This window comes from Myotis nattereri (assembly GCF_964212035.1).
Source record: "Myotis nattereri genome assembly, chromosome: 5".
Classification (NCBI taxonomy): Eukaryota; Metazoa; Chordata; class Mammalia; order Chiroptera; family Vespertilionidae; genus Myotis; species Myotis nattereri.
In genome coordinates this window covers 77,409,192-77,434,439 of record NC_138080.1, presented here as the reverse complement: position 1 = coordinate 77,434,439, position 25,248 = coordinate 77,409,192, and the positions used below count along the sequence as shown (strand labels likewise).

The 25,248-nt window shown below is 40.3% G+C and overlaps 2 protein-coding genes across 2 annotated transcripts in view; both read right to left on the bottom strand.

Moving 5' to 3' along the window:
• The window catches only part of CATSPER3 (cation channel sperm associated 3), a gene marked incomplete at both ends in the record, with an annotated part of 28,981 nt that extends 20,083 nt beyond the window's left edge, over positions 1-8,898 (bottom strand). Inside the window, 2 exons of the mRNA XM_081092782.1 lie at positions 3,794-3,947; positions 8,876-8,898. Of these exons, the coding sequence (XP_080948908.1) occupies positions 3,794-3,947; positions 8,876-8,898 (177 nt within the window). The remainder of the gene's footprint in view (positions 1-3,793; positions 3,948-8,875) is intronic.
• A 1,224-nt stretch (positions 8,899-10,122) lies between these two features.
• Positions 10,123-25,248, bottom strand: part of PCBD2 (pterin-4 alpha-carbinolamine dehydratase 2) — a 61,714-nt gene continuing 46,588 nt past the window's right edge. The window contains exons 3-4 of the mRNA XM_081092290.1: positions 12,872-12,952; positions 10,123-11,684 (exon numbers count right to left, since the gene is read on the bottom strand). Coding sequence (XP_080948416.1) covers positions 11,589-11,684; positions 12,872-12,952 — 177 coding nt within the window. The 3' untranslated portion in view covers positions 10,123-11,588. The remainder of the gene's footprint in view (positions 11,685-12,871; positions 12,953-25,248) is intronic.

Here is a 25,248-nt window from a genome sequence, read left to right as displayed (position 1 = left end):
CTATACCATACTGGCCTACCACATACATGGTCTAGACAGAATAATTCCCAATATGTACTTGAGAAAAACATATCTTCTTGATGAACTGACCTGTTTCAATACAAAATGTCCTTCTTTGCCTCTTTTAAGAGTTTTTGCCTTAATGTCTATTTTGCCTAATGTTATTATGGCCAACTCAGCTCTCTTTTGGTTTCCTTTTGCATGAGATATTTTTCATTCTTTCACTTTCAACCTATTTATATCTTTGGATCTCAAGTGAATATTATTGAGACAGCATATATGTGGACTTTTGGTGATACATTCTGTTTTAATTTCAGAGTTTAATTAATTTACATTTAAGGTAATTACTAATAAGGAAGAAAATATTTCTGCCATTTTGCTACTTGTTTTATATATGTCACATCTTCAGTGCCTCAGTTCCTCCATATGGCTTTCTTTTGTGTTTGATTTTTTTTTTTTTTGGTATTATTTCATTCCTTTCTCATTTGTTTTTCTGTATATATATATATATATTGGTGATTACCCTCAGAACTACAATTAACCTCTTAAATTTATAACCAATCTATTTGAAATTAATACAATCTTAGCTTCAATAATATATAACAACTAAAGAACCGATGCATGAAATTTGTGCACGGGGGCCGTTGGGGAGGTTCCTCAGCCTGGTCTGTGTTCCTCTCACAATCCGGAACCCCTCAGGGATGTCTGACTGCCAATTTAGGCCCAATCGGGCAGTGGGACATCCCTCTCACAATCCAGAACCGCTCGCTCCTAACCACCCATCTGCTCACTCCTTTACTCCTGCCTGCTCCCTCCTTACAACACCGCTGTGCTCACCAGCTGTGAGCCTGGCTTCTGGCTGAGCAGCACTCCCGCTGTGGGAGTGCACTGACCACCAGGGGGCAGCTCCTGCATTGAGTGTCTGCCCCCTGGTGGTCAATGTGCATCATAGCAACCAGTCATTCTGGTCATTCCGGTCGTTCCGCCTTAATGGTCGCTGGGCTTTTATATGTATAGATTCTGTTCCTAGACAGCTCCATCCCCACCTTTGTTTTTGTTTTCACAAAATACATCTTTATAATTGTGTGCCCATTAATCTATAACTATTGTTTTATGCATTTATATTTTAAACCATGTAGGGAAAAAGTTACAAACCCAAAATACAATAATACTGGCTTTTATATTTACCTATATAATTACTCTTATCAGTGTTCTTTATTCCTTCATATAGCTTAAGTTACTATCTAGTTACATTTCAACCTAGAGAGCTACCTTTACCATTCCTTGTAGAACAGGTCTACTAGCAACAAACTCCTTCAGCTTTTGTTTAAATAGGAATGTTCTGATTTTTTCTTCATTTTTGAAGGACAGTTTTGCTGGATATAAAATTCTTTTTTTCCGCATATTTATTTTTTTCCTTTTTTTATTGTTTAAAGTATTACAAATAGTAGTACATATGTCTCCTTTTATTCCCAATTGACCTTCCCCCAGCCTCCCCTACCCCCTGTCACATGCCCTCACCCCCCTCCCAGTGTCTTGTGTCCACTGGTTAGGCTTATATGCATGCATACAAGTCCTTTGATTGATCTCTTACCTCCCCCTGCTCCCCAACCCTCCCCAGCCTTCCTGCTGTTGTTTGACAGTCTGTTCGATGCTTCTCTGCCTATCTATTTTTGTTCATCAGTTTATAATGTTCTTTATTATCCATAAATATGTGAGATCATGTGGTTTTTTTCTTTCACTGACTGGCTTATTTCACTTAGCATAATGCTCTCCAGTTCCATCCATGCTGTTGCAAATGTAAGAATTCCTTCTTTTTCATAGCAGCGTAGTATTCCATTGTGTAGATGTACCACAGTTTTCTAATCCACTCATCTGCTGATGGGCACTTAGGCTGTTTCCAAATCTTAGCTATTGTAACCTGTGCTGTTATAACATAGGAGTGCATATATCCTTTCTGATTGGTGTTTCTGTTTTCTTGGGATATATTCCTAGAAGTGGGATTACTGGGTCAAATGGCAGTTCCATTTTTAATTTTTTGAGGAAACACCATACTGTTTTCAACAGTGGCTGCACCAGTCTGCATTCCCACCAGCAGTGAAGGAGGGTTCCTTTTTCTCCACATCCTCTCCAGCACTTGTTGTTTGTTGATTTGTTGATGATAGCCACTCTGACAGGTGTAAGGTTACCTCATTGTTGTTTTGATTTGCATCTCTCGGATGATTAGTGACTTTGAGCATGTTCTCATATGTCTCTTGGCTTTCTGTATGTCCTCTTTCGAAAAGTGTCTATTTAGGTCATTTGCACATTTTTTGATTGGGTTATCTTCCTTTTGTTAAGTTGTATAAGTTCCCTGTAAATGTTGGAGATTAAACCCTTATCGGAGATAATATTGGCAAATATGTTCTCCCATGCAGTGGGCTGTCTTGTTTTGTTGATCGTTTCTTTTGCTGTGCAGAAGCTTTTTATTTTGATAAAGTCCCATTTGTTTATTTTCTCCTTAGTTTCCATTGTCTTAAGAGCTGTATCGTTAAATATATTGCTACGACAAATGTCTGCTATTTTGCTGCCTATGACTTCTTCTAAGATTTTTATGGTTTCCCATCTTATGTTTAAGTCCTTTATCCATTTTGAGTTTATTTTCGTGTATGCTGTAAGTTGGTGGTCTAGTTTCATTTTTTTGCAAGTATCTGTCCAGTTTTCCCAACACCATTTATTGAAGAGACTGTCTTGACTCCATTGTATGGTCTTGCCTCCTTTGTCAAATATTAATTGCACATAATGGCTTGCATCAATTTCTGGGTTCTCTGTCCTGTTCCACTGGTCTATATGTCTGTTCTTGTGCCAGTACCAGACAATTTTGAGAACAATGGCTTTGTAGTATAGCTTGATATCTGGTATTGTGCTCCCTCCAACACTGTTCTTCTTTCTCAAGATTGCTGCAGCTATTCGGGGTCTTTTTTTATTCCAGATGAATTTTTGGAGAATTTGTTCTATGTCTTTGAAGTATGGCATTGGTATTTTAATGGGGATTGCATTGAATTTATAGATTGCTTTGGGTAGTATGGACATTTTAATGATGTTGATTCTACCAATCCATGAACATAGTATATTCTTCCATTTGTTCATGTCTTCCTCTACCTCTTTTTTCAGCATTCTGAAATTTTCTGATACAGGTCCTTTATCTCCTTGGTTAAGTTTATTCCTAGGTATCTTAATTTTTTTGTTGTAATGGTAAATTGGATTGCTTTTTTAATTTCTCTTTCTGTGAGTTCATTATTGGTGTATAGAAAAGCCATAGATTCTGGGTGTTAATTTTATATATGGATATAAAATTCTTAATTGACAATATTTTTCCTGCAGTATTTTAAATATGTCATTTCATTGCCTTCTGACCTCCAGAGTTTCTGAGAATTCAGTTACTAATCTCATTGAAGATTCCCTGTATGTGACAAGTTGCTTCTTACTGCTTCCTCTGCCACCAAGGCTAATAATATACAATTGTGGCTCTTTGTAAGGATACCTTGTTAACTAGTTTTGATGCAAATGCTGCCCATAGGTTTTTGCTTTTGCTATTTGGTTGCTCTATCTTTTCTAAGAGGGGATTCAGGGAAATTAAAAAACCATGGCACCACTGTCACCATCTTCCTAGATTTTAGAGCATATTTTAAAAGCCCTTAGAATTTTTCTGCAGAAAATTTTCTTGAACAAAATATCTTAAAAACTGTATAACATTTTCAGAATTAAAACAGGTGAAACAGAAAGGAAAAAAAGGATCATTTGGTCTGCTTACCTCAAAAACTCTGAAAAACCTGTATCTTATTTTATAATCAGTCCATAAGACCACCAAAAAGGCATTCATTGAGATGGTGCTAATCATAATTATCTTAAACAGATTACTCGTTATGACTCTCTTCACAAATGCCTGACATTGAGTATCTTTCCTCCTGTCAAAAAGTTGAATAAGAGGTATGATTATCTCACAACACAGCAAGATCCCCAAAGAATAAATAGTTTTTTGCAGGGACTAGAGCAGTGATGGCGAACCTATGATACGCATGTCAGAGGTGACACGCGAACTCATTATTTTGGTTGATTTTTCTTTGTTAAATGGCATTTAAATATATAAAATAAATATCAAAAATATAAGTCTTTGTTTTACTATGGTTGCAATATCAAAAAATTTCTATATGTGACACAGCACCAGAGTTAAGTTAGGGTTTTTCAACATGCTGACACGCCGAGCTCAAAAGGTTCGCCATCACTGGATTAGAGTTTACTTTCCCCCTTCTGTGAATATAAGTTTATATATACTTTAAAATTGCAATGAAATACTGACTGAATGTCCATTGAAATATGTATGATGATCATTATCCTCATTCAGTTTCTCAGTTCTTTCTCTCTGGACCTCTGAAACAGAATAGTAACCACTCCTTCTCAAACAAACAAAGCATCATCATTATTTACTCATCTGACAAATTTTTATTGAGTTCCTACTACATGCCAGACATTACAGTGGGCACTGGAGGTATAAAATGAGCAAAACTAAATACTGTCAGTCTAGTAAGGAAAACAGGTAATAATCAAATAATCACCCAGACCGGTGCTTACAAATCAATGAAAATACAAATGCCAATGAACTTTCCCCAAAATGTTCAGCAGCACTGCTAATCAGGGAGATGGAAAATAAATAAAACCATTCTTTTTGTTTATAAAATTAGCAAAGTCTTAAACATGATAATATTTAATGCTGGCAAGAGTATAGTGTGTTGGAGCATTCTCATAAACTGCCAGGGGAAATGTAAATTCATACTTTTCTGAAAAGCCTTAGAACTGTTCCTATCCTCTGACCCAAGGAATCTACCCCAAAAGAATACAATCTGACAAAAGAATACAAACAGTGACGTGGGCCAAGTGTGTTTATCCCAGCATTATTCACAGTAGTGAGAACTTAGACATGATTTAAAAGTCTAACAAAAAGAACTGGTTAAGTAAATTATAGCACATCCATCTCAGGAAATATTATACAGATACTAAAATATGTCTATCCATTTTTCATGGTTTAGAAATATGTTTATGATCCATTGGGTAGCAAAACACAAAAACAGCCCTTGCTGGGTAGCTCAATTGGTTAGAGTGTTGTCCCAATACACCAAGGTTGCAGGTTTGATCCCCAGTCAGGGCACATACAAGACTCAACCAATGAATGCATAAATAAGTAAAACAACAAGTCGATTCCATCTCTCTCTCTCTCTCTCTCTCTCTCTCTCTCTCAAATCAATAAAAAAAATTTAACACAAAAACAAAATAAGATATAAAATTCTCTACTCAAAATTATCACAACTGTACAAAAATGAGTAGAAGAAAACTTGGCAGGAAATATCCCAAAATGTTGATAGTGGTGAGGTTGGAGGTGATTCTTATTCCTGTTTGTTTATATTTACCTGTGCTTTGCAATTTTTCTCTAAGAGTGTAACTTTTTTTTCATTAAATATAACAAATGAACACATTCTCACACAGTAAAAAAAAATACAGAATGTATATACTTTTATATTGTATAAAAACAAGATATTCAATTTATCTGATTTGAGATAGGGTCAATTATCCAAAAAAAAAAGGCATTCAAATTATCTAACACAGTAGTTAACAAAAAAAAGACAAAATGAAGTCAAACTACTCATTTAGTCTACAGGCCAAATAAGAGCATGACTGAATATTTGACTCAACCAGCCAGTCGTGATACTAAAGCCAAAGAAGTAAAATGTTTGGCTGAGCCTTCATAAAACCTCACCAGAGAAACCAGGTTATCGAGGACGTGCATCTCAATCTAAGAAATGGATGAGTGCCTGTGGGGAAAGGCTGAGAGCACTGGCACCCTGCTACCACTGCTACTGCACATTTCTTAATAAGCAATAGAAATAGAGAATATTTACTGAAATGTCCTGATTCTTTCCCAGAACATCGATGCATTATCCAACAGGGTACTGGGAATGATCCTTGGGCGGGTATGACGTTGAGACATTTTCCCAATGTTCAATTTTTATTCTTCGCTTTTGTCGTCTAACAGAAAATCTCTGCTTAGGGATTTCCTCAGCATCTATTTTCCAAAGACCTCAGAGAAGGATCCACGAGGAGAATCTTTGCTTTATGAGGTCATTCTTGGGCATTCTAATACATGACTAGTCCACAGGCCCCTGCAGGGGCAAGCTCCCCAGCCGATCTATGCACAGATCCTCTCTTCCCAAGGAGACTGTGCACCTCAGTTCAGCAAAAACAGTTGTGAGCACACTGCAACTGTGAAGTTCCAGGCTAAAACTGGGAGCCGGAGATAGGCCAGATGAAAACCTCTTCTTCTTCACCAAGTACTCTGATCTGACAGACTAAGGTCCTTAGTACTATGTTCCAATAAGTACGGGCTATAGAAGAGTGGAAAGCAAGGGGTTCTAAGAGCAAGTGCACAGCACTGGAAACACCTGGAAGGGCAAGGAAAGGTTTTGATAGGTTTGGAGCTAGAACATAAGAAACAGACGCTAAGTGGGGGCATGGAATGTACACATATGAACCATCTAGACTAGAGTGTAAGGGATGAGCCCATGGGGAGATGTTTTAGGTACAAGAGCAACAGAATTTTTTGCTCTGTTCAATTCTTGGGATTAATATATTTCCCTTGCTTGTCTTCTCCTATCATCTTTGGTTTTTAAAGCAAATCAAGACAAAGGGATCTGGGTAGCCCTGTTGTATTAAATCTTCAGTGGCTCAATTAGTCAAATTCCTGGAAACCTAAGTTCTTGGGCCACAAGAAAAGGAGGTGACCACCCACCACCTCCGCTGTCCCGGGTGTTCTAAAACAAGTATATATGACCATTCCTTGTAGAAAAGTACTCTTGTAGGCAACCCATCATATTTACTCAATTTTTCCACTTAAAATCATCAACAGTCAGCCCTAGTCAGTTTGGCTCAGTGAACAGAGCATCAGCCTGCAGGCCAAAGGGTCCCGGGTTCAATTCCAGTCATGGTCATGTACCTTGTCCGGACCCTGGTTGGAGCATGTGCGGGAGGCAACCAATCAATGTGTTTCTCTCACATCAATGTTTCTCTCTGCCTTTCCCTCTCTTTTACACTTTAAAAGATCAGTGAAAAAATATCCTTAGGTGAAGATGAACAAAACAACAAAAAATCATCAACAATCAAGTTTTAAGACTCACTTTGATTAATGTCCCAAGATTCAAACTTTAGTCTCATCTTTACAGTTTATACTCTCTCCCTCAGGAATCAGCTCCTTCTATACCTCTTACTGCCTCCTTTGGTCATATGCCCCCTAATGCCTTCTGGGCTCTAGCCTAACATCCCCACAGTGGATTCCTAGAGCAGTTGCTCAGAGACTGAATCAGGTCTGTCTCCACCTGCCCCAATACAATGTGCCAAATCCCATTGGGGGCATGTAGATAGCCCTCAGTGAGTGTGTGCTATATCAATATACAAATGAATGGCACCAGGGATCCTAGGCTCACTCAAGTAGCTGAGCATAGTGGAATTCCACCTCCAGGAACCCCAGCTGTACACTTTTATGCCTTCCTTTTTTCAGCACCAGAGCCATGGAGAAGAGAATAAGAATGTAAAGAATTCCTCACGATGCCTGGAGGGGTGAGGAATGATGGCCCTCTGAGAGTACCAGAGAAGGGCCCGGTTGTCCTTAGTGCACTGCTTCCATCAGAAAATCTCTGCTGAGGGATTTCCTCGGCATCCACAGCTAAATGTGGCTCTGAAGTCACTGATGAAGACATGTCACCTGGGAATGGAACTCCAGCTGGTGAATGGAGTCAGAGGTGACAAGCTTATCTGGGTTCACTGAAATCACCCAGACCTTCTCATGGACACGTGGGCATCCTGGGATGAGAAGCCAAAGGGGGGCCTCTTCTGCCCTTCAGCGGCAACTCACACTCTGCCCGACGTGGGCAGCACCACCTCAGCTTCACACAGCAGGGAAAGTCAGCAGTTAGCAGGCATGGCAGCTTGGTGACTCAAGTCTTTTGGCCAAGAGTCATTCCTTTACTCGTCCCAGTATCTGCCACTGAAACACAAATCTCACATATTAAAGTCAAGCTCTATTTCAGCTCTTGCTGCTCTATAGGAAATTTTACAAAATTGGAAGTTACAGAGTTCAACCAGTATATTTTTGAATGCTAAATTAGACAGTATAAAGACTGCTTCATACCAACACTAGTAGCCCCAATCCTATATAATATAACCCTAATAAGCAAATCGACCAAAAGGCGGAATGAACAGTGAAACAACTGGTCACCATGATGTGCCCTGACCACCAGGGGGCAAACACTCAACACAGGAGCTGCCCCCGGTGGTCAGTGCACTCCCGCAGAGAGCACCACTCAGCCAGAACCCAGGCTCACGGCTGGTGAGTGCAGCAGTGGTGGCAGGAGCCTCTCCCACCTCCACGGCAGCGCTAATCAAGCTGAGCAGTAAGGAGCAGCAAGCAGGTGAGCAGTAAGGGGCGAGGGGTCCTGGAATGCGAGAGGGCACAGTCTGGGCTGAAACGCCCCCCCCTCCCCCTCCCCCCCGTGCATGAATTTCATGCACCAGGCCTCTAGTATTTTAATAATAAAGTTCAGGTTTGTGTTAAAAAAATATACATGCTGCTGCTTTTTGTCTAGAACAAAGACATAAAAACCATGTCTAGTCTATGTATCCAAATATTTCCTAAATCTTTTTAATGTCAGAAAGTAACCATTATGAAAAGAACTTTCATTTCGGGCTGGCCCTGGTTTGTTACATTGAAGGGGTCATAGGTCATATCTATTTAACTCTTCTCTACTCTAGTGATCATTTAGAAAGAAAATGGAAGAAAACCAAAACTTACCACATCAGAGACACCAGTGCCATCACACCAAGATTTGGAACAGAAGGAAACTTGGGGGCCTCCAACCTTGGCAATGTCCTTTCAAGTTGAAATGTCAGTTACTTGAAGCAAGTCTGGGGATTCATTCTGTTACAATTTACTACAATGAGTATTTCCATAGAGTTAGTGTAGGACCTTTGATTCTCTATAGTATAAGTTTGTGAGTTCAAGCAGATGTGACCAACATGAACCTTAACATGAACCTTATGTCAATCCTCCATGTAGATGCTAATTAGTAGCTGCATTCTCAGGTCTTCACCATTGCAATTATGAGCCATATCCTGCTTTCTCTAGTGTGCTATATAGGTGTATGTTAACAGCCACTGAGTTTAGCCTCTCAGACTTACATTCAAAATAGGAAAAGGTTTCCATTCAGGGTACAGTGAAACAAGTTAAATTATAGCACAAGAGAACAAACAAATCCAGAAGGTGGAATATTCTACAGGATCCCTGACCCCGTTTTTGCAATAGTCAATGACATGGGGAAGGGGGGAGGGGAAAACAGAGGGGAATTTGCTTGCTCTAGATCAGCGGTTCTCAACCTGTGGGTCGCGATCCCTTTGGGGGTTGAACGACCCTTTCACGGGGGTCGCCTAAGACCATCGGAAAATACATATATAATTACATATTGTTTTTGTGATTCATCACTATGCTTTAATTATGTTCAATTTGTAACAATGAAAATACATCCTGCATATCAGATATTCACATTACGATTCATAACAGTAGCAAAATTACAGTTATGAAGTAGCAACGAAAATAATTTTATGGTTGGGGGTCACCACAACATGAAGGACTATATTAAAGGGTTGCGGCATTAGGAAGGTTGAGAACCACTGCTCTAGACTGAAAGATTAAGAAAACACAACCAGATGTGGTGGGTGGACTTCATGTGGATCCTGATTAGAACAAAATTACTGTCCAACCACATTTTTTACCTTCAGGGCAATTGATTTTGCCTGGGTATTAGGTAATACCAAGAAATCATGGTTTATTGTTAGGTGTGATAATGGCATTCTGGTTAATACAAGAAAATTACCCTATTTTCTAGAGATATTCACTGAAGGATGTGGGGGCAAAATGAAATGCTATCAGGGAAATACTTTAGCAAAGAAGAAGGAAATGAGGGATTATATGAAGTATCTGGGGCAAAATATTGGTAATTGCTAAATCTACATGATCAGTACATAAGGGTTCAATTTACTATTCACTTTTTAAAAATTAAATTTATTGGGGTAACATTAGTTAATACAGTCATATAGGTTTCAGGTGTGGGTTTCTATGTTACAAGTTCTGTATATTGCATTGCGTGCCCACCACCCAAAGATCTGACCCAAAGTCAAATCTTCTCCCATCACCATATATTAGGCAGTATTATTCACTCTTAAAATATTTTTTCATGTTTAAAAACTCATGTAAAAAAATTGAAGTACTGAACTAAAATATTTGGTAATAAAACATAAAAGTTCCTCAAAATCTATAAATAAGAGTTTATAAAAACACACAGCTTTGCCTTTTCCTCTAAAAGAACTTTAAGAAGCATAAGTTCTAGCACCCAGGCTCTGGGAACCCGGCAGCACAGAGTCTGGGTGGCCTTCTTTTTCTCCCCTCCTTGCACACTCCATATCCACAGGGCAAACTGTGCCTGCCTCTCCCGGGCCAACAGAACCAGCCAGGAATTAGCTTCAGAGAGCTCAGCCTCCTTGTCATGTTCCTATTGAGTTTCTCAAATTGGAGGCTGGGGAAGGTTGGGGAGGGGAAGGTTTGCTTGTTGTAATGCAGAATGAATTTTCTGGCCTCTAAAGTGAGGTGGGTTTCAAAGATGATTCCTATTAAATCCTCCCACAATAATGCTTCGAGAGATTAACACGTGTTCCTTGGATGAATATATATGTATACATTCTTTTAGTCTACATTCTAAGCTCATTAATAAGTACATTTCTGAGTTCCTTCAAAGAATGCTTATTGCAGTTTTTAAATAATAGATTACTTTATACTCCATTTTACTCCTGTCAGTAAAACAAGGAGTAAATAGAGTTCATTACTGGATAATACCCAAGTAATTTCTAGCTCAAAGGCTATGAACCTTCAGTTCAGAGGTCAGAGGTTCTGGAAGCTATGGACAAAACACTTGTCCTCTTCCTTCAACTGCCTGCCTGAAAAGTAAGAATAAAATACAAGACAGCTCACCCAATTTTTGTGACTTTGTAAATCTAATTAATAATAGCAGCTAAAGAATCAATTTTAACTTCTTAAGAATTGTTACAGATGATTACAACCCTTCACCTACAGAGTGTATCATTCTTTTTCTACCTTACAACTATTCTCTAACACAATGCATTTGTAAAGTCAACATAATCACTTGAATTTCCAGGTTATAAAATGTATGAATGCTCCTCCATCCCAATTTCTGGTCTTTAAAAATGCTACTTCTCTTTTTCAATACTGTATTATTAATACAATTACCTCGGTTGGTGTGCCTTATATATGTGACTTAGATATAATGAAAAATACCTCAGGCTCAAATTTAAATCATTTTGTATTTAAGCAATGATTTTACAAAATGTGGTAGAAAGGTGAACTAAATTTTCAGCTTAATTTGTTCATGTAAATCACCCTCAAAGTACATTACACCTAAGATGTGTATAAGATTTTACAAGCATTTTGAAAGAAATCACAAAGCAGCAGCTGCTTTTTCAATAAACTTGGCCAGTTTCACGTCTCTTTTGGTCAGTTGACCACAGTCATGCGAGGTGAGAGTTATCTGGACCTAAGAAAGAAAGAAGTAGTTTTTAAAACCCTGACCTGCGATTTGTGGTATTCTGCTTTCATGGTTCAGAAATCAATCTATTATGCAACATTCATATTTAAGAACTGGTCAGAGTAAATTATTTAGAAAACATGAATAAACAGGACATTTCCAAAACACAGTAAACTCCAGGGGCACAGTCAGCTTCAGGCTGTCCCCAGCAGCTGCCCAGGGATGAAAAGGTTCTCTCATATGACGGGCAATTCAGCTGCCAGAATCTCAAATTTTGTCTCTTGAAAAAAAAAAAGAGAGAGAGAGAGAGAGAGAGAGAGACTGAGATTTCATTTGAACTCCCATTACTTTAATTATACCCACTATTTTCAGGATGTTGAGAAAAACCAAGCTATCAAGGGTAATATCTTTGCAACATTAAAAAAGCCCATTTCCAAATTAGGAAAGTGAGGTGGTGTGGGATGAAAGAATAGACTCTTGCTTCTTTGCAAATCAATTAAAAGGCAAAAGCAAAGTTATGGGCAAGGAGAGGCAACTGTGAAAGAAAAGCTTATCCTGGTACCTACATGCTCTGAATTATTCCAATAAATCACAAAAATATGAAATTTTCTCTTTATTCAAAGAGGACTTTCAAAGAGAAAAAAGAACCCCAGAAAAAAACTAGATAAATTCTAAATGGTATGACCATAGGCAAGGACACTTTTTGAGGGGTATTCTTCTCACTATGCCCCTTTAAAATTAATTGATGAAATCTTTTCAGTCTGCTGTTTGTCTTAAGAAGATCAGTTCCCACTGCAGAAACAGCATTTAATAAATAGTTATTATTTAAAGAACAGCTTTTGAGCAAATTTACCTCGAGATATTTACTTCCGATTTTTTCAATAATTTACCTTAATAGGGTTTAACATTTTATCTGCATGGCTGATATTCAAGTTTAATTCAGGAGCCTAATATGGCCCAACTTTCATATTAGTTTCAACAGAAGACAAACATGAAAATAAAGGGCTTAGTCACGGTTCTCTTGAGCAGATCTGAAAATTTGTTACTAAATTGCAATAATACACAGGGGTTCTGAGAAAAAAAAAAAGAATACTTTCCTAAACACAATGACATTTAGCTGTACAGGAAGACAAGGAAGAAAGAGGTTTCCTAAACTCCATAATTCAGGTGATCCCAAAATAAGACAATTTCATTACCTTGTTATAGGCATTGAACCATTCCGGGTGATGATTCATCTTCTCTGCTTGTAGAGCAACTCGAGACATAAAGCCAAAGGCCTGCATAAGATGAAGTCGAAAATGATTACTGGCACTGCCCTCTGCCCTGGACCTGAGAGAGACCCCAGAGCAATCCAACCAGATAAAGACATGTCTAGGGTCCTGAGGGAAGCCTAGAGAAACCAAATATGAAAGGGACTGCTCTCAGCAGAGCTGGGTAACAGTGTAGCAGGACCATGACCTGCTGCTCGATGGTGAAAACAATCAGGCTCAAATAAACAAAGCAGGAAATTGGTCTCACCCAGTGACCTGTCTGGACTGTTTAATTGTCCTCAGGACTAGACTCTCCAAAATAGCCCGGGAATAATTTCCCTTTAACCAGTGCCCTGGACCCCAACTCTTAGGAGCCACTTTTCTGGCAGCACTGCTCTTCTGTTTTTAGTGACTGGGCTGTTAACAAGGTATCAACCTCAGGACTATGGAAGAATGTCTTTTGAGTGTGTCTTAAACCCAAAGCACTGACAGAAATGAACAACTTCCCTATTCTGTCTCTCAGGCAGGTCAGGAGGGGGTGAAACTCTTTTTATTGACATCCAGAATGAAACAAAAGTTTGGCTTGCCTGCTGGAGGTCTTCTTGCCGCTGCCCAGCATTGGCAATTCAAGCAGAAAGTGCCCCGGCTTTTGGCAGAGGGCTGTAGACCCAGCCACAGGTGGAGGGCTCTGTCTTCATACCACAGGGAAAGTGCAAACTTAATTTTAAAAAGCAGAAGGCAGCCCAGACCAGCATGGCTCAGTGGTTGAGCAACGACCTATGAACCAGAAGGTCATGGTTCAATTCCCAGTAAGAGCACATGCCTGGGTTGTGGACTTGATCCCCAGTGTGGAGCGTGTGTGGAGGCAGCCAATCAATGATTCTCTCTCATCATTGATGTTTCTATCCCTCTTTCTCTCTTCCCTCCTCTCTAAAATCAATGAAAAAATATACTTTCTTTTTAAAAAAAGCAGAATGCAAACTTGTCCTGAGCCGGGGGCGGGGGGGGGGGGGGGGGGCGGACTTTTTTTCCTGCTTTCAAATTTTTATGAGGTGAATTGCAAACAATAGGAGAGTCTGTCTCTATTGTGCCCAGAAGGCAAAAATACTTGGTAAGACTCAGGTAAGGTCACATTAATGACTAAGGTACAGTGGAATTCACAGAGCAGTCCCCATTACAGCCACAGAAATAAATATTTAACTTCATTACCCCATCCAGAAAAACCAATCTGATGTTAGTTGCACTGTTTTTGGATTACCAAAAGACAAAAGAGCGCATTTCCAAGTTAAAAGTGAGAAATATGGAAGATGCCATTTTAAATAATTTCATTCATAATAGTTCCTATCTCAGAAGTCACTTTATTCAGGATAAATTTCCATTTTGACATTTAAGGCCTAAAGGAAGGAAATTCAAGCAAAATCCACTTAACCAAGTATGGCATTATCAGAGGGAAAGTACTATTCCCCTCTACCCCTTCTTATTCCAACAATTCTCCCCACCCCATGCAGAGTTTCGCTTTCCATAGTTTCAATTACAGTGGCCAACCACAGTCTGAAAATATTAAATGGAAAATTACAGAAATAAACAATTCATAAGTTTTAAATTGTGCACTGTTCCAGGAGTGTGATGAAACCTTGCACTGCCCCCCTCATCCTGCCCAGGACATGAATCATCCCTTTGTCCAGCATATCCACACTGTATACACTACCCGCCCATTAGTCACTTAGTAGCTGTCTCGGTTATCAGATCAGTCATCAAAGAGAAAGAGACCACAGTCACATAACTTTTACTATAATATACTAGAGGCCTGGTACACGAAATTCATGCACGGGTAGGGTCCCTAAAGGCCAATCTGTGAGGCGACAGCAGGGTGATCTGGCGGGCGCCCGCTGGCACCCGCCTTGGCCAGCCTGGCACTGCCTGCTTGCCGGCCCCGCCCCCCACCACTGCTGCCGGTCACCTCCCTCTGCGAGGTGACCAGTGAGGCGATCGCGGAACCCCACTGGCACCCACCTTGGCTAGCCTGGCGCCTGTGGGCTGGGGGGAGCTCCTACATTGAGCATCTGCCCCCTGGTGGTCAGTGCACATCACAGCGACCGGTTGTTCTGCCAGTCGTTCTGCCATTCAGTCAATTTGCATATTAGGCTCTTATTATATAGGATTGTTATACTTGTTCTATTTTATTATTAGTTATTGCTGTTAATCTCTTACTGTGCCTAATTTATAAATTAAACTTTATCAGAGGTATGTATAGGAAAAACATAATATATATATATGGTTCAGTACTATACAGTTTTAGGCATCCATAGGGGCTCTGGAGTGTATTGTCCACAGATAAAGAAGAATCTGATTTTCTAGACTATGTGAGGGGAAGGGACAAGTCAAATGTGAAAGTCAGTTTTAATTATTCAAACACAGAGTTAACTTGTATTAAATGATGCATGAGAATTTTTACTGTTTGTCTATAATGCCTTATTCTTGTTTAGCTTTAGAATACTGACAAGATTAACCACCTCTGAGAGACAGTAATATAGTCATTAAGGATATGTGCTTTTGAGCTAGTGAGTTCTGGATTCAAATCCCAACTCTACTACTTAACTGCCACGCAATTTACCTCTAAGCCTTAGTTTTCTCATCAGTAAAAAGGGGATGATAATAAAAAGCTCATGTTATCTGAGTGGGGGGGATGGGGGGGTAATGTGGGGATAAGGACACATATGCAATAACTTAATCAATAAAACAATTAAATTTTTTAAAAAGTTCATGTTATCATTCTAACAAAAAATAAGACAGGGAATATCAATGCACTTGGCACAGCACTAGGCACAGAGTAAAAGGTCAATAATGGCACATACTGCTACCACTGCTGCTTCTGGCCGAACTTAACAAAACATAATGATGAATACAAGCCTTCCCAAGCCCTGAGAATCCAAGATTCCAGTTGCTGTCTCCCAGAAGAATAGCCTTTTCCTTTTTCCATGTGCCAGGACTAGAGATTGATACACATATACCTGACAATAGATAATATACTGTAGGGTAACACTATGATGAACATTTACTGGGAGAGAAACCAAGATGGCAGCATAGGTAAACACCAGAAATTGCTGCCTCGCACAACCACTTCAAAAATACAACTAAAAGACAAAACGGACATCATCCAGAACCACAGGAAGGCTGGCTGAGTGGAAATTCTACAACTAGAAGGAAAGAGAAAAGCATACTGAGACTCAGAGGAGGTGCAGAAGTAAAGTGCAGAGGTACGGAGGCACACGCCGAAAGGGCTGGCAACTGAGGACACGGCACACGTGGAAAGGGCTGGCGGCTGAGGACGCAGTGCACGTGGAAAGAGCTGGTGGCTGAGGACGCGGCACACGTGGAAAGGGCTGGCAGTTGAGGACGCGGCAGACGTGGAAAGGGCTGGCAGCTGAGGACGCAGTTGTCTTTTTCAGTCGGGAGGGAGTCTCAAGCCCCCAACTGCTCTGAACTCCAGTTCCAGGTGAGTCTCTGGGGACCCTGACTCATACGGGGAGAAACTGGACTGCCTGGCGTCCGGCAGAACTCGAGGGCGGCTTTCTCTCAGAGGTGCTTACAGCGATTACCAGGGACACTGAGACCCAGGGCCTCTTAGGGTAGGACTAGGGAGCAGCCATAACTGCTTGCTCTGCTCTGTTGATCCCGAGACCCCACCCCACCCAAGCTGTGCACAGAGGCTTTTGCATATGAAAGGCCTGGCCCTTTGTAACCTGAAAATTACCTAACAAACTGCAGCTGGGTCAGAGAGACCCAGAACTTCCAAAAGAAGGCCCAAGGCCCCACAGCAGCTTGCACTGCTTCACAGCTGGGCCTCATCTGGGCACCTCCAAACTCCAAACAAAGAAGAGGAATCTCTCCATAGCTCCTGCTGGGTAGCCTCAGGCAGAGGCTAAATTAGCACCTCCTTAGAGATCCAAGAGCCAGTGTACCCAGTGGTCAGAGTGGAACCATCCAGATTACAACTCCTCAGATCCATAAGGGACACACTCAGGGGGCAGACTCAGTGAGCACCAAAGCCCCACTAAGCAAGTCTTGCCCCAGAAGGGTGTCTCCAGCACACAAGTTCTCCCACTGCAAACACAGCTGATTCTCACAGCCAACTGGCCTGAAGGTCAATTCCTCCCAGTGATACCAACAACAATCAAGACTTAACTACAACAAGACTCTGCACAAAGCCCACAAAGGGGTGCACCAAGAGTGTCCACCTCAGGTAATTGGGGAGGCTGAGCCACTGGGCCCTATAGGACACCTAACACAGAAAGCCACTCTATCAACACAGGGAAGCAAAAAAAATGCGGAGACAAAGAAACAAGTCACAAATGACAGAAATGGATAAAAGCAAACTATTGGATATAGAGTTCAAAACCACACTTTTAAGCTTTTTCAAGAATTTTCTAGAAACCGCCAATAAATTTAGTGAGACCCTCAAGAAATCTAGTGAGACCCTCAAGGTTATGAAAAAGGACCAACTAGAAACTAAGCATACACTGACTAAAATAAAGGATATTATGCAGAGTTCCAACAACAGACTAGAGGATCGCAAGAATCAAGTCAAAGATCTGAAATACAAAGAAGCAAAAATCACCCAACCGGAAAAACGAAAAGAAAAAAGAATCCAAAAATATGAAGATAGTGTAAGGAGCCTCTGGGACAACTTCAAGTGTACCAACATCTGAATTATGGGGGTGCCAGAAGACAAGAGAGAGCAAGATACTGAAAACCTATTTGAAGAAATAATGACAGAAAACTTCCCCTACCTGGTGAAAGAAATAGACTTACAAGTCCAGGAAGTGCAGAAAACCCCAAACAAAAGGAATCCAAAGAGGACCACATCAAGACACATCATAATTAAAATGCCAAGGGCAAAAGACAAAGAGAGAATCTTAAAAGCAGCAAGAGAAAAACAATCAGTTACCTACAAGGGAGTACCCATACGACTGTCAGCTGATTTCTCAACAGAAACTTTGCAGGCCAGAAGGGAGTGGCAAGAAATATTCAAAGTGATGAATGCCAAGAACCTACAACCAAGATTACTTTATCCAGCAAAGCTAACATTCAGAATTGAAGGTCAGATAAAGAGCTTCACAGATAAGGAAAAGCTAAAGGAGTTCATCACCACCAAACCTGTATTATATGAAATGCTGAAAGGTATCCTTTAAGAAGAGGAAGAAGAAAAAGGTAAAGATACAAATTATGAACAACAAATACACATCTATCAACAAGTGAATCTAAAAATCAAGGGAATACATAATCTGATGAACAGAATGAACTGGAGATTATAATAGAGTCAGGGACATAGAAAGGGAATGGACTGACTATTCTTGGGGGGGAAAGGGGTGTGGGGGATGCGGGAAGAGACTGGACAAAAATCATGCACCTATGAATGAGGACAGTGGGTGGGGAGTAAGGGCGGAGGGTGGGCTGGGAACTGGGTGGAGGGGAGTTGTGGGGGGGAAAAAGAGGAACAAATGTAATAATCTGAACAATAAAGATTTAATTAAAGAAAAAATAAAAAAATTTTAAAAAAAGAAGAGGAAGAAGAAGAAAAAGGTAAAGATACAAATTATGAATAACAAACACACATCTATCAACAAGTGAATCTAAAAATCAAGTGAATAAATAATCTGATGAACAGAATACACTGGTGAATATAATAAAATCAGGGGCACAGAAAGGGAGTGGACTGACTATTCTCGGGGGGGGAAGGGAATGGGGGGTGTGGGAAGAGACTGGACAAAAATTGTACACCTACGTATGAGAACAGTGAGTGGTGGGGGTAAGGGCAGAGGGTTTGGTGGAAATCGGGTGGAGGGGAGCTATGGGGGGAAAAAAGAGGAACAACTGTAATAATCTGAACAATAAAGATTTAATTTAAAAAAAAATAAAATAAATAAATAGAAAAATTTAAAAAAAAACATTTACTGGGGAAAACAGCTTAATGACAACAAGTGAGATGGACAGTCAGTCACTGCGCAACTCCTTAAACCCCTGTGGCCACAGTTTCTTTGAACCATGTTATCCTAAAAGGTCCAAAGTGATACTTAGAATCCCTTACCTTTTCCCAAGAGCCAAATAGATCAAATTGATGATTTTAACATGGTCAGAAGTGCTCCTCAAATCTTGGACTACAAGTAAGCATACTAGCAAAATCTATTTCATCACAGATATGACTTAAAACAGAACACCCATATACAATGTAAAAAGGGAGGCTCATCCAAAGACCCTCTAACTTTGTATTTTCCTAAGCTTTATATAATTCCCTCAACCATCATCTAATATTTGCATTTAATAAAATATCACAAAACCATTTACATAAGATTTACTCCTAATAAACCATTTACACAAGATTTACTCCTAATTCTTGCTTAGGGAAAGAACACAAACTACTCTTGGAACAAGGAGGCTATTCCATAACCCTTCTTCCATATAACGAAACCAAATAATCCCCAAAATATTTATTTTAAATCCACTAATTAAAAACATCCTGAACAATACACATCCAAAATAAAGAATTTCTGTAAAAGAATGTGTGGGTAGGAGAGGAGAAAAGCAAAACCTCATAGGAGAATTCTGATTATCTGAAACATAATAAAGAAAGAATATGACTCAACAGCAAGCTTAGCAGATGGTGAACAGCATCTGTCCCTTCTTGCTAAGATTTTTTACAGTCCTTGCTACTTATTACCAGGATGCCAGTTGGAATCTAAAGGCCCTGAACTCGCTAAAAGTACAGGCTCTCTAAAACCATTCCGTAAAGTTCTAATCACTATGTTATACACCTGAAACTAATATAATATTGTATATCAACTGTAATCAAAAAATAAAAAATTATTTTTAAAAAAAGAAGCTGAAAACAGCCCAAGGCAGAACAGACATCACTAATTATCCAGTAAGAATTTACAGAACAGAACTGAAAAAATGGGCAAAATAAAGTAGAAATCAATAACAGTTTATAAGAATTCAAAAATCTAGAAAACAAAGTAGATTTAATATATAGACAATTATTATAAGAGAACCAAAATTCCCAGAAAAATTAGAAATGTAAGTCAAGAAAATTTTCCAGAAATAAGAGATTTTAATCTATAGATGGTAAGAATTCAACCAGTATATACAACCATTAAAGAAGAAGAAGAAAAAAATCCTTTGAAGAAAAAAAAAAAAAAAAAGATCAATTAACCTCTAAGGATAAAAAGAATCTGATTGACTTCAACCTTCCACACAGTAACTTCAAAATAGAAGTCAGATGAGCAATGCTTATCAAAATTTTAGGAAACGAAAGTGCAAAAAAATATTTATACCTAGCTAAATTGAAGTGTTCAAAATTAATGCAAGAGACATAAAATTTTTAATGCAGCTGTAACCGGTTTGGCTCAGTGGATAGAGCGTTGGCCTGCGAACTGAAGCGTCCCAGGTTCGATTCCGGACAAGGGCATGTACCTTGGCTGCGGGCACATCCCCAGTGGGGGGTGTGCAGGAGGCAGCTGATCGATGTTTCTCGCTCATCGATGTTTCTAACTCTCTCTATCCCTCTCCCTTCCTCTCTGTAAAAAAATTAATAAAATATATTTTTAAAAAAATTTTTAATGCAGTAATTCAGGGAATAATTCCCATTCATCCTTCTTGAGGAAACTTTTATTTAAAAAGGGTGAAATATAAGTAACTAAGAGATGAATAGAGAAACCATACCAAAGGTATTGGCAGTGGGCACTAAATTCACTCAGCTCTAGAAATATATTTAAAACAATTGTGGGGGTTATAGACACAGAATGAAATGCAAGTTAATAAACTATTAAAAGCGTTGAAGGAAAAAGGGAAAGAAATAAGGTAGATGAAAGTTTTAAAAATCTTGAAAGCTGAGATCAATTGTTACAGACGTATGTATATTTAAAGGTATGAAATATAAGTACTAAAAATAATATGAACTAAAATGATCTGGTGAAGGGAAACTAGAAGTATAATTCTGATATTGCTTAGTGGGAGACCACTATATAAAGAAATGTTATCTAAATGCCATCTAAAGAAATAGAGGATTAAATTTGCCATGTAAAATTATAGGTATAATAGTATCCAAGAACCAAAACAAAAATAAAAACATTCACAATTAAGTAAAGAAAAACATAGTTAAAATGAAGCAAAGAAAACACAATTCATATTAAGATTTAAATTATGGGAGGAAAAAGTTTATTGGTTTTATAAGACCAAACATCTTTCTAATCAATAAACTAAAAAACCTAAACCCAACCAATTAAAAGAAAACTTTACAATGCATCTCAAAGCAAACCTCAACCACTAAAAATAAAAGGACACGGGAAAAAGTGTAAAAAAATGTTTTAAGAAATCATAAGGGTAATTTATAGTTATAAAGTATATCTACAATGAAGACTGAACAATTGTGAATATCTATACTACAAATAGCATCAAAAATCAAGAGGCAGGCCCTGGTCAATATGGTTCAGTTGTTTGGAGCATCCTCCTGTACAGCAAAAGGTGAAGGATTCAATTCCTAGGCAGGGCACATACCCAGGTTACAGGTTCTATCCTTGGTCCAGGCACATGTGAAAGGCAACTGATAGATGCTTCCTCTCTCTGAGATCAATAAAATAATAATAATAACAAATAAAAATAAAGTACAGCAGTTCTTTTTCTTTAAAAAATCAATGAGGCAGAAATTACAGAAATATAGGATAAATAGAAACATGTGTAGTTAGATACTTTAATTCACATCTCTTAATCCATGGCAGATTAAGCAAACAAAAGTATGGATATGGACTACTTAAAAACACATAGTTTAAAAGATAGAACTAATTGATATATTTTAAACTCTAAAACTTTATAGCTTTTTATTTTTACATCATCTGTCCATCATCCTTCCACACAGTAACTTCAAAATAGAAGTCAGATGAGCAAAGCTTATCAAGATTTTAGGAAACTTTATTCAGTACTAGAGGCCCAGTGCACAAAATGCATGCACTCGGGTGCTGGGGGGAGGGTCTCTCAGCCCAGCCTGTGCCCTCTCACAGCCTGGTACCCCTCAGGGGATGTCCACCTGCTCCCCAGGGGACCAGGACTAAGCTGGCAGTGAGACATCCCTCTGGCAGCCCAGGAGCCCTTGGGGAGATGTCCACCTGCCAGCTTAGGCCCACTCCCCAGGGGATCAGGCCTAAGCTGGCAGTCAGACATCCCTCTGGCAGCCTGGGAGCCCTCGGGGGATGTCCGCCTGCCAGCTTAGGCCCAGTCCCCGGGGAGCAGGCCTAAGCTGTAGTTGGACATCCTTAGCGCTGCTGAGGAGGCAGGAGAGGCTCCCGCTACTGCCACTGCGCTTGCATCTGTCAGCCTGGCTTGTGGCTGAGCAAAGCTCCCCCTGTGAAAGCACACTAACCACCAGGGGGCAGCTCCTGCATTGAGTGTCTTCCCCCTGGTGGTCAGTGCACATCATAGCGACTGGTCGTTCCTGGTCGTTCCATCATTAGGGTCAATTTGCATATTATGCTTTTATTATATAGAACTAGAGGCCCGGTGCACAAAAATTTGTGCACTCGGGGGAGCCCTCAGCCTGGCCTGTGCCCTCTCGCAGTCTGGGACCCCTCAGGGGATGACCACCTGCTGGCTTAGGCCCGCTCCCCAGGGGATTGGGCCTAAGATGGCAATCAGACATCCCTCTGGCAGCCTAGCAGCCCTCAGGGGATGTCCACTTGCCAGCGGGAAGCAGGCCTAAACTGCAGTCGGACATCCTTAGCGCCACTGAGGAGGCAGAAGAGGCTCCCACCACCACCGCTGTACTGGCAGCCATCAGCCTGGCTTGTGGCTGAGCAGAGCTCCTCCCATGTGAGAGCGCCCTGACCACCAGAGGGCAGCTCCTGCATTGAGCGTCTGCCCCCTGGTGGTCAGTGTGTGTCATGGTGACTAGTCATTCCCAGTCCTTCTGCTGTTAGGGTCAGTTTGCATATTACCCTTTTACTATATAGGATGGAGGCCTGGTGCACGGGTGGGGGCCGGCTGGTTTGCCCTGAAGGGTGTCCCAGATCAGGGTGGGGGTCCGCTTGGGTGCCTGGCCAGCCTGGGTGAGGGGATGATGGCTGTTTGCAGCTTGTCACACCCCCTTCAGGGTGGGGGACCCCACTGGGGTGCCTGGCCAGTCTGGGTGAGGAACTGAGGGCTGTTTTCAGGCTGGCGGGTGACTGAAAGCTCCCAACCTCTCCTTTTTTTCTTTTTTTTTATTCTGGGATTTATTTACCTTCTATGGCTGTCACTGGAACTGAGAGCCAGCTTTAGCTCTGAGGCTCGGCTCCAGCTCTGAGACCTCGGCTGCTGAAAGCAGATATCTGGGATTTATTTACCTTCTATAATTGAAACACTGTTGCAACTCCAGCTCTGAGGCCCAGCTGGCTGAAAGCATGTTTCTGGGGGTTTTTTAGCTTCTATAATTGCAACATTGTTTCTTAGAGTGCAGCTCAGAGGCTGGCAGCGGCAGGCGGGGAACCTTGGCTACCTCCATCACTGGAGCAAGCAAACCTCCTGTTTGCTTCAGCTGCCTGGCTGCTGGCCGCCATCTTGGTTGGCAGTTAATTTGCATATCTCGTTGATTAGCCAATGGGAAGGGTAGCAAAGTTACGGTTAATTACCATGTTTCTCTATTATTAGATAGGATTATGTAATAATTTTCATGTTACTTAACAAGTAATTATTTTCATACTATACTTTCATACTTAACAAGTAATTATTTTCATACTGATTTTAAAGATTTTTCTCTCCATTATATACTCTCTCTCGCTCTTATTTTTAATCCTCACCTGAGGACATGCTTATTGATTTTAGAAAGAGAGAAAGGGGGAGCGAAACATCAATGTGAGAGACAAACATTGATCAGTTGCCTCCAGCATGTGCCCCAACCGGGTATCAAACCCACAACCTTTCAGAGTACAGGACGATGTTCCAACCGAGCCAACCAGCCAGGGCTATATACTTTTCCAATTAAGTATTTTTGTTAATGAGACTTCAGATGAACAAAATGGAATCCAGAATAGCCAGAGAACTGACTTTGCTTGAATTCCAATCACTCAAAAAATGCCCATGTCAACTTGATTGATGATACCAGACAATGGGAGCACTTCTACTAGTCTGCTCTTTCTTCTCATAACTTGCTACTTTCATATCCTGGATTCAAACTGTTTGTTATGACATTCCAGATAAAATAACCACTGAATGGTGTGTTCTTAGTCCTAAAAGGGTTAGATATTTGGTCGAGTGACTACATTTAGTTCTGGTAGATTATCTTAGTTACATGGTACATACTTATTGGAGCTCACAAAACAGGCCTATATCTAATTTGGTGAAGCCTAATTGCTCCTTCCAAAAATTTGCCAGCGGTTTGATCAGCAAGTCACTAGCATTGTGCACCATCATCATCCTTTCCTTTTCCACTTCATTGAGTAATTAGCAAATTCCTTGAAGGATTCAGAGTACTGAAAACTGAAAGTCTAAGAAAAGGGTATATGATCATGGGTAGGTGCTGGTGAGAACCCTCTTCCAGATTGCATACAGCCAACTTCTTGTTATATCCCCACCTGACAGAAAGAAAGAATATAGCTTTTAAAATATCCATCAAATATCCATATGATGGATAATATCCATCTATAGAACGTGAACATATATTAGCCCACACAAAAAAAATCGCAATAAATTCCAAAAAGTAGAAATAGTACTGTCAACAGCTACACTAATAAAAGGGAAACATGCAAACTGGTGTCACTCCTCTACGCCCACCAGCCAATCAGAGCAACTATGCAAATTAACCCAACAAAGATGGCAGTTAATTTGCATACGCAGGCATGGAGCGAAGACTGAAGGCTCCGGCCAGAGGGAAGACTGAAGACTGAAGACTGAAGAGGCTTGGCTTCTCCACTGCAGCCACAGCCGAGAAGCCAAGCCTCGTTGCGGCCACAGCGGAGAAGCCAAACCTTGCTGAGGCCACAGTGGAGAAGCCAAGCCTCACTGCAGCCAGACCAAAGGCCTGGGTCCCTGGTGCTGGAGGAAAACCGGTGCCAGCAGCCAGGGGAAGGAAGGCCTATTGCGCGAATCTTCGTACAATGGGCTTCTAGTTCAATAATAAAAATATTAACAGTCCTGGCCAGTGTGACTCAGTTGGTTAGAGCAGTGGTCGGCAAACTCATTAGACAACAGAGCCAAATATCAACAGTACAACGATTGAAATTTCTTTTGAGAGCCAAATTTTTTAAACTTAACTATATAGGTAGGTACATTGTTATTAATTTAATTAGGGTACTCCTAAG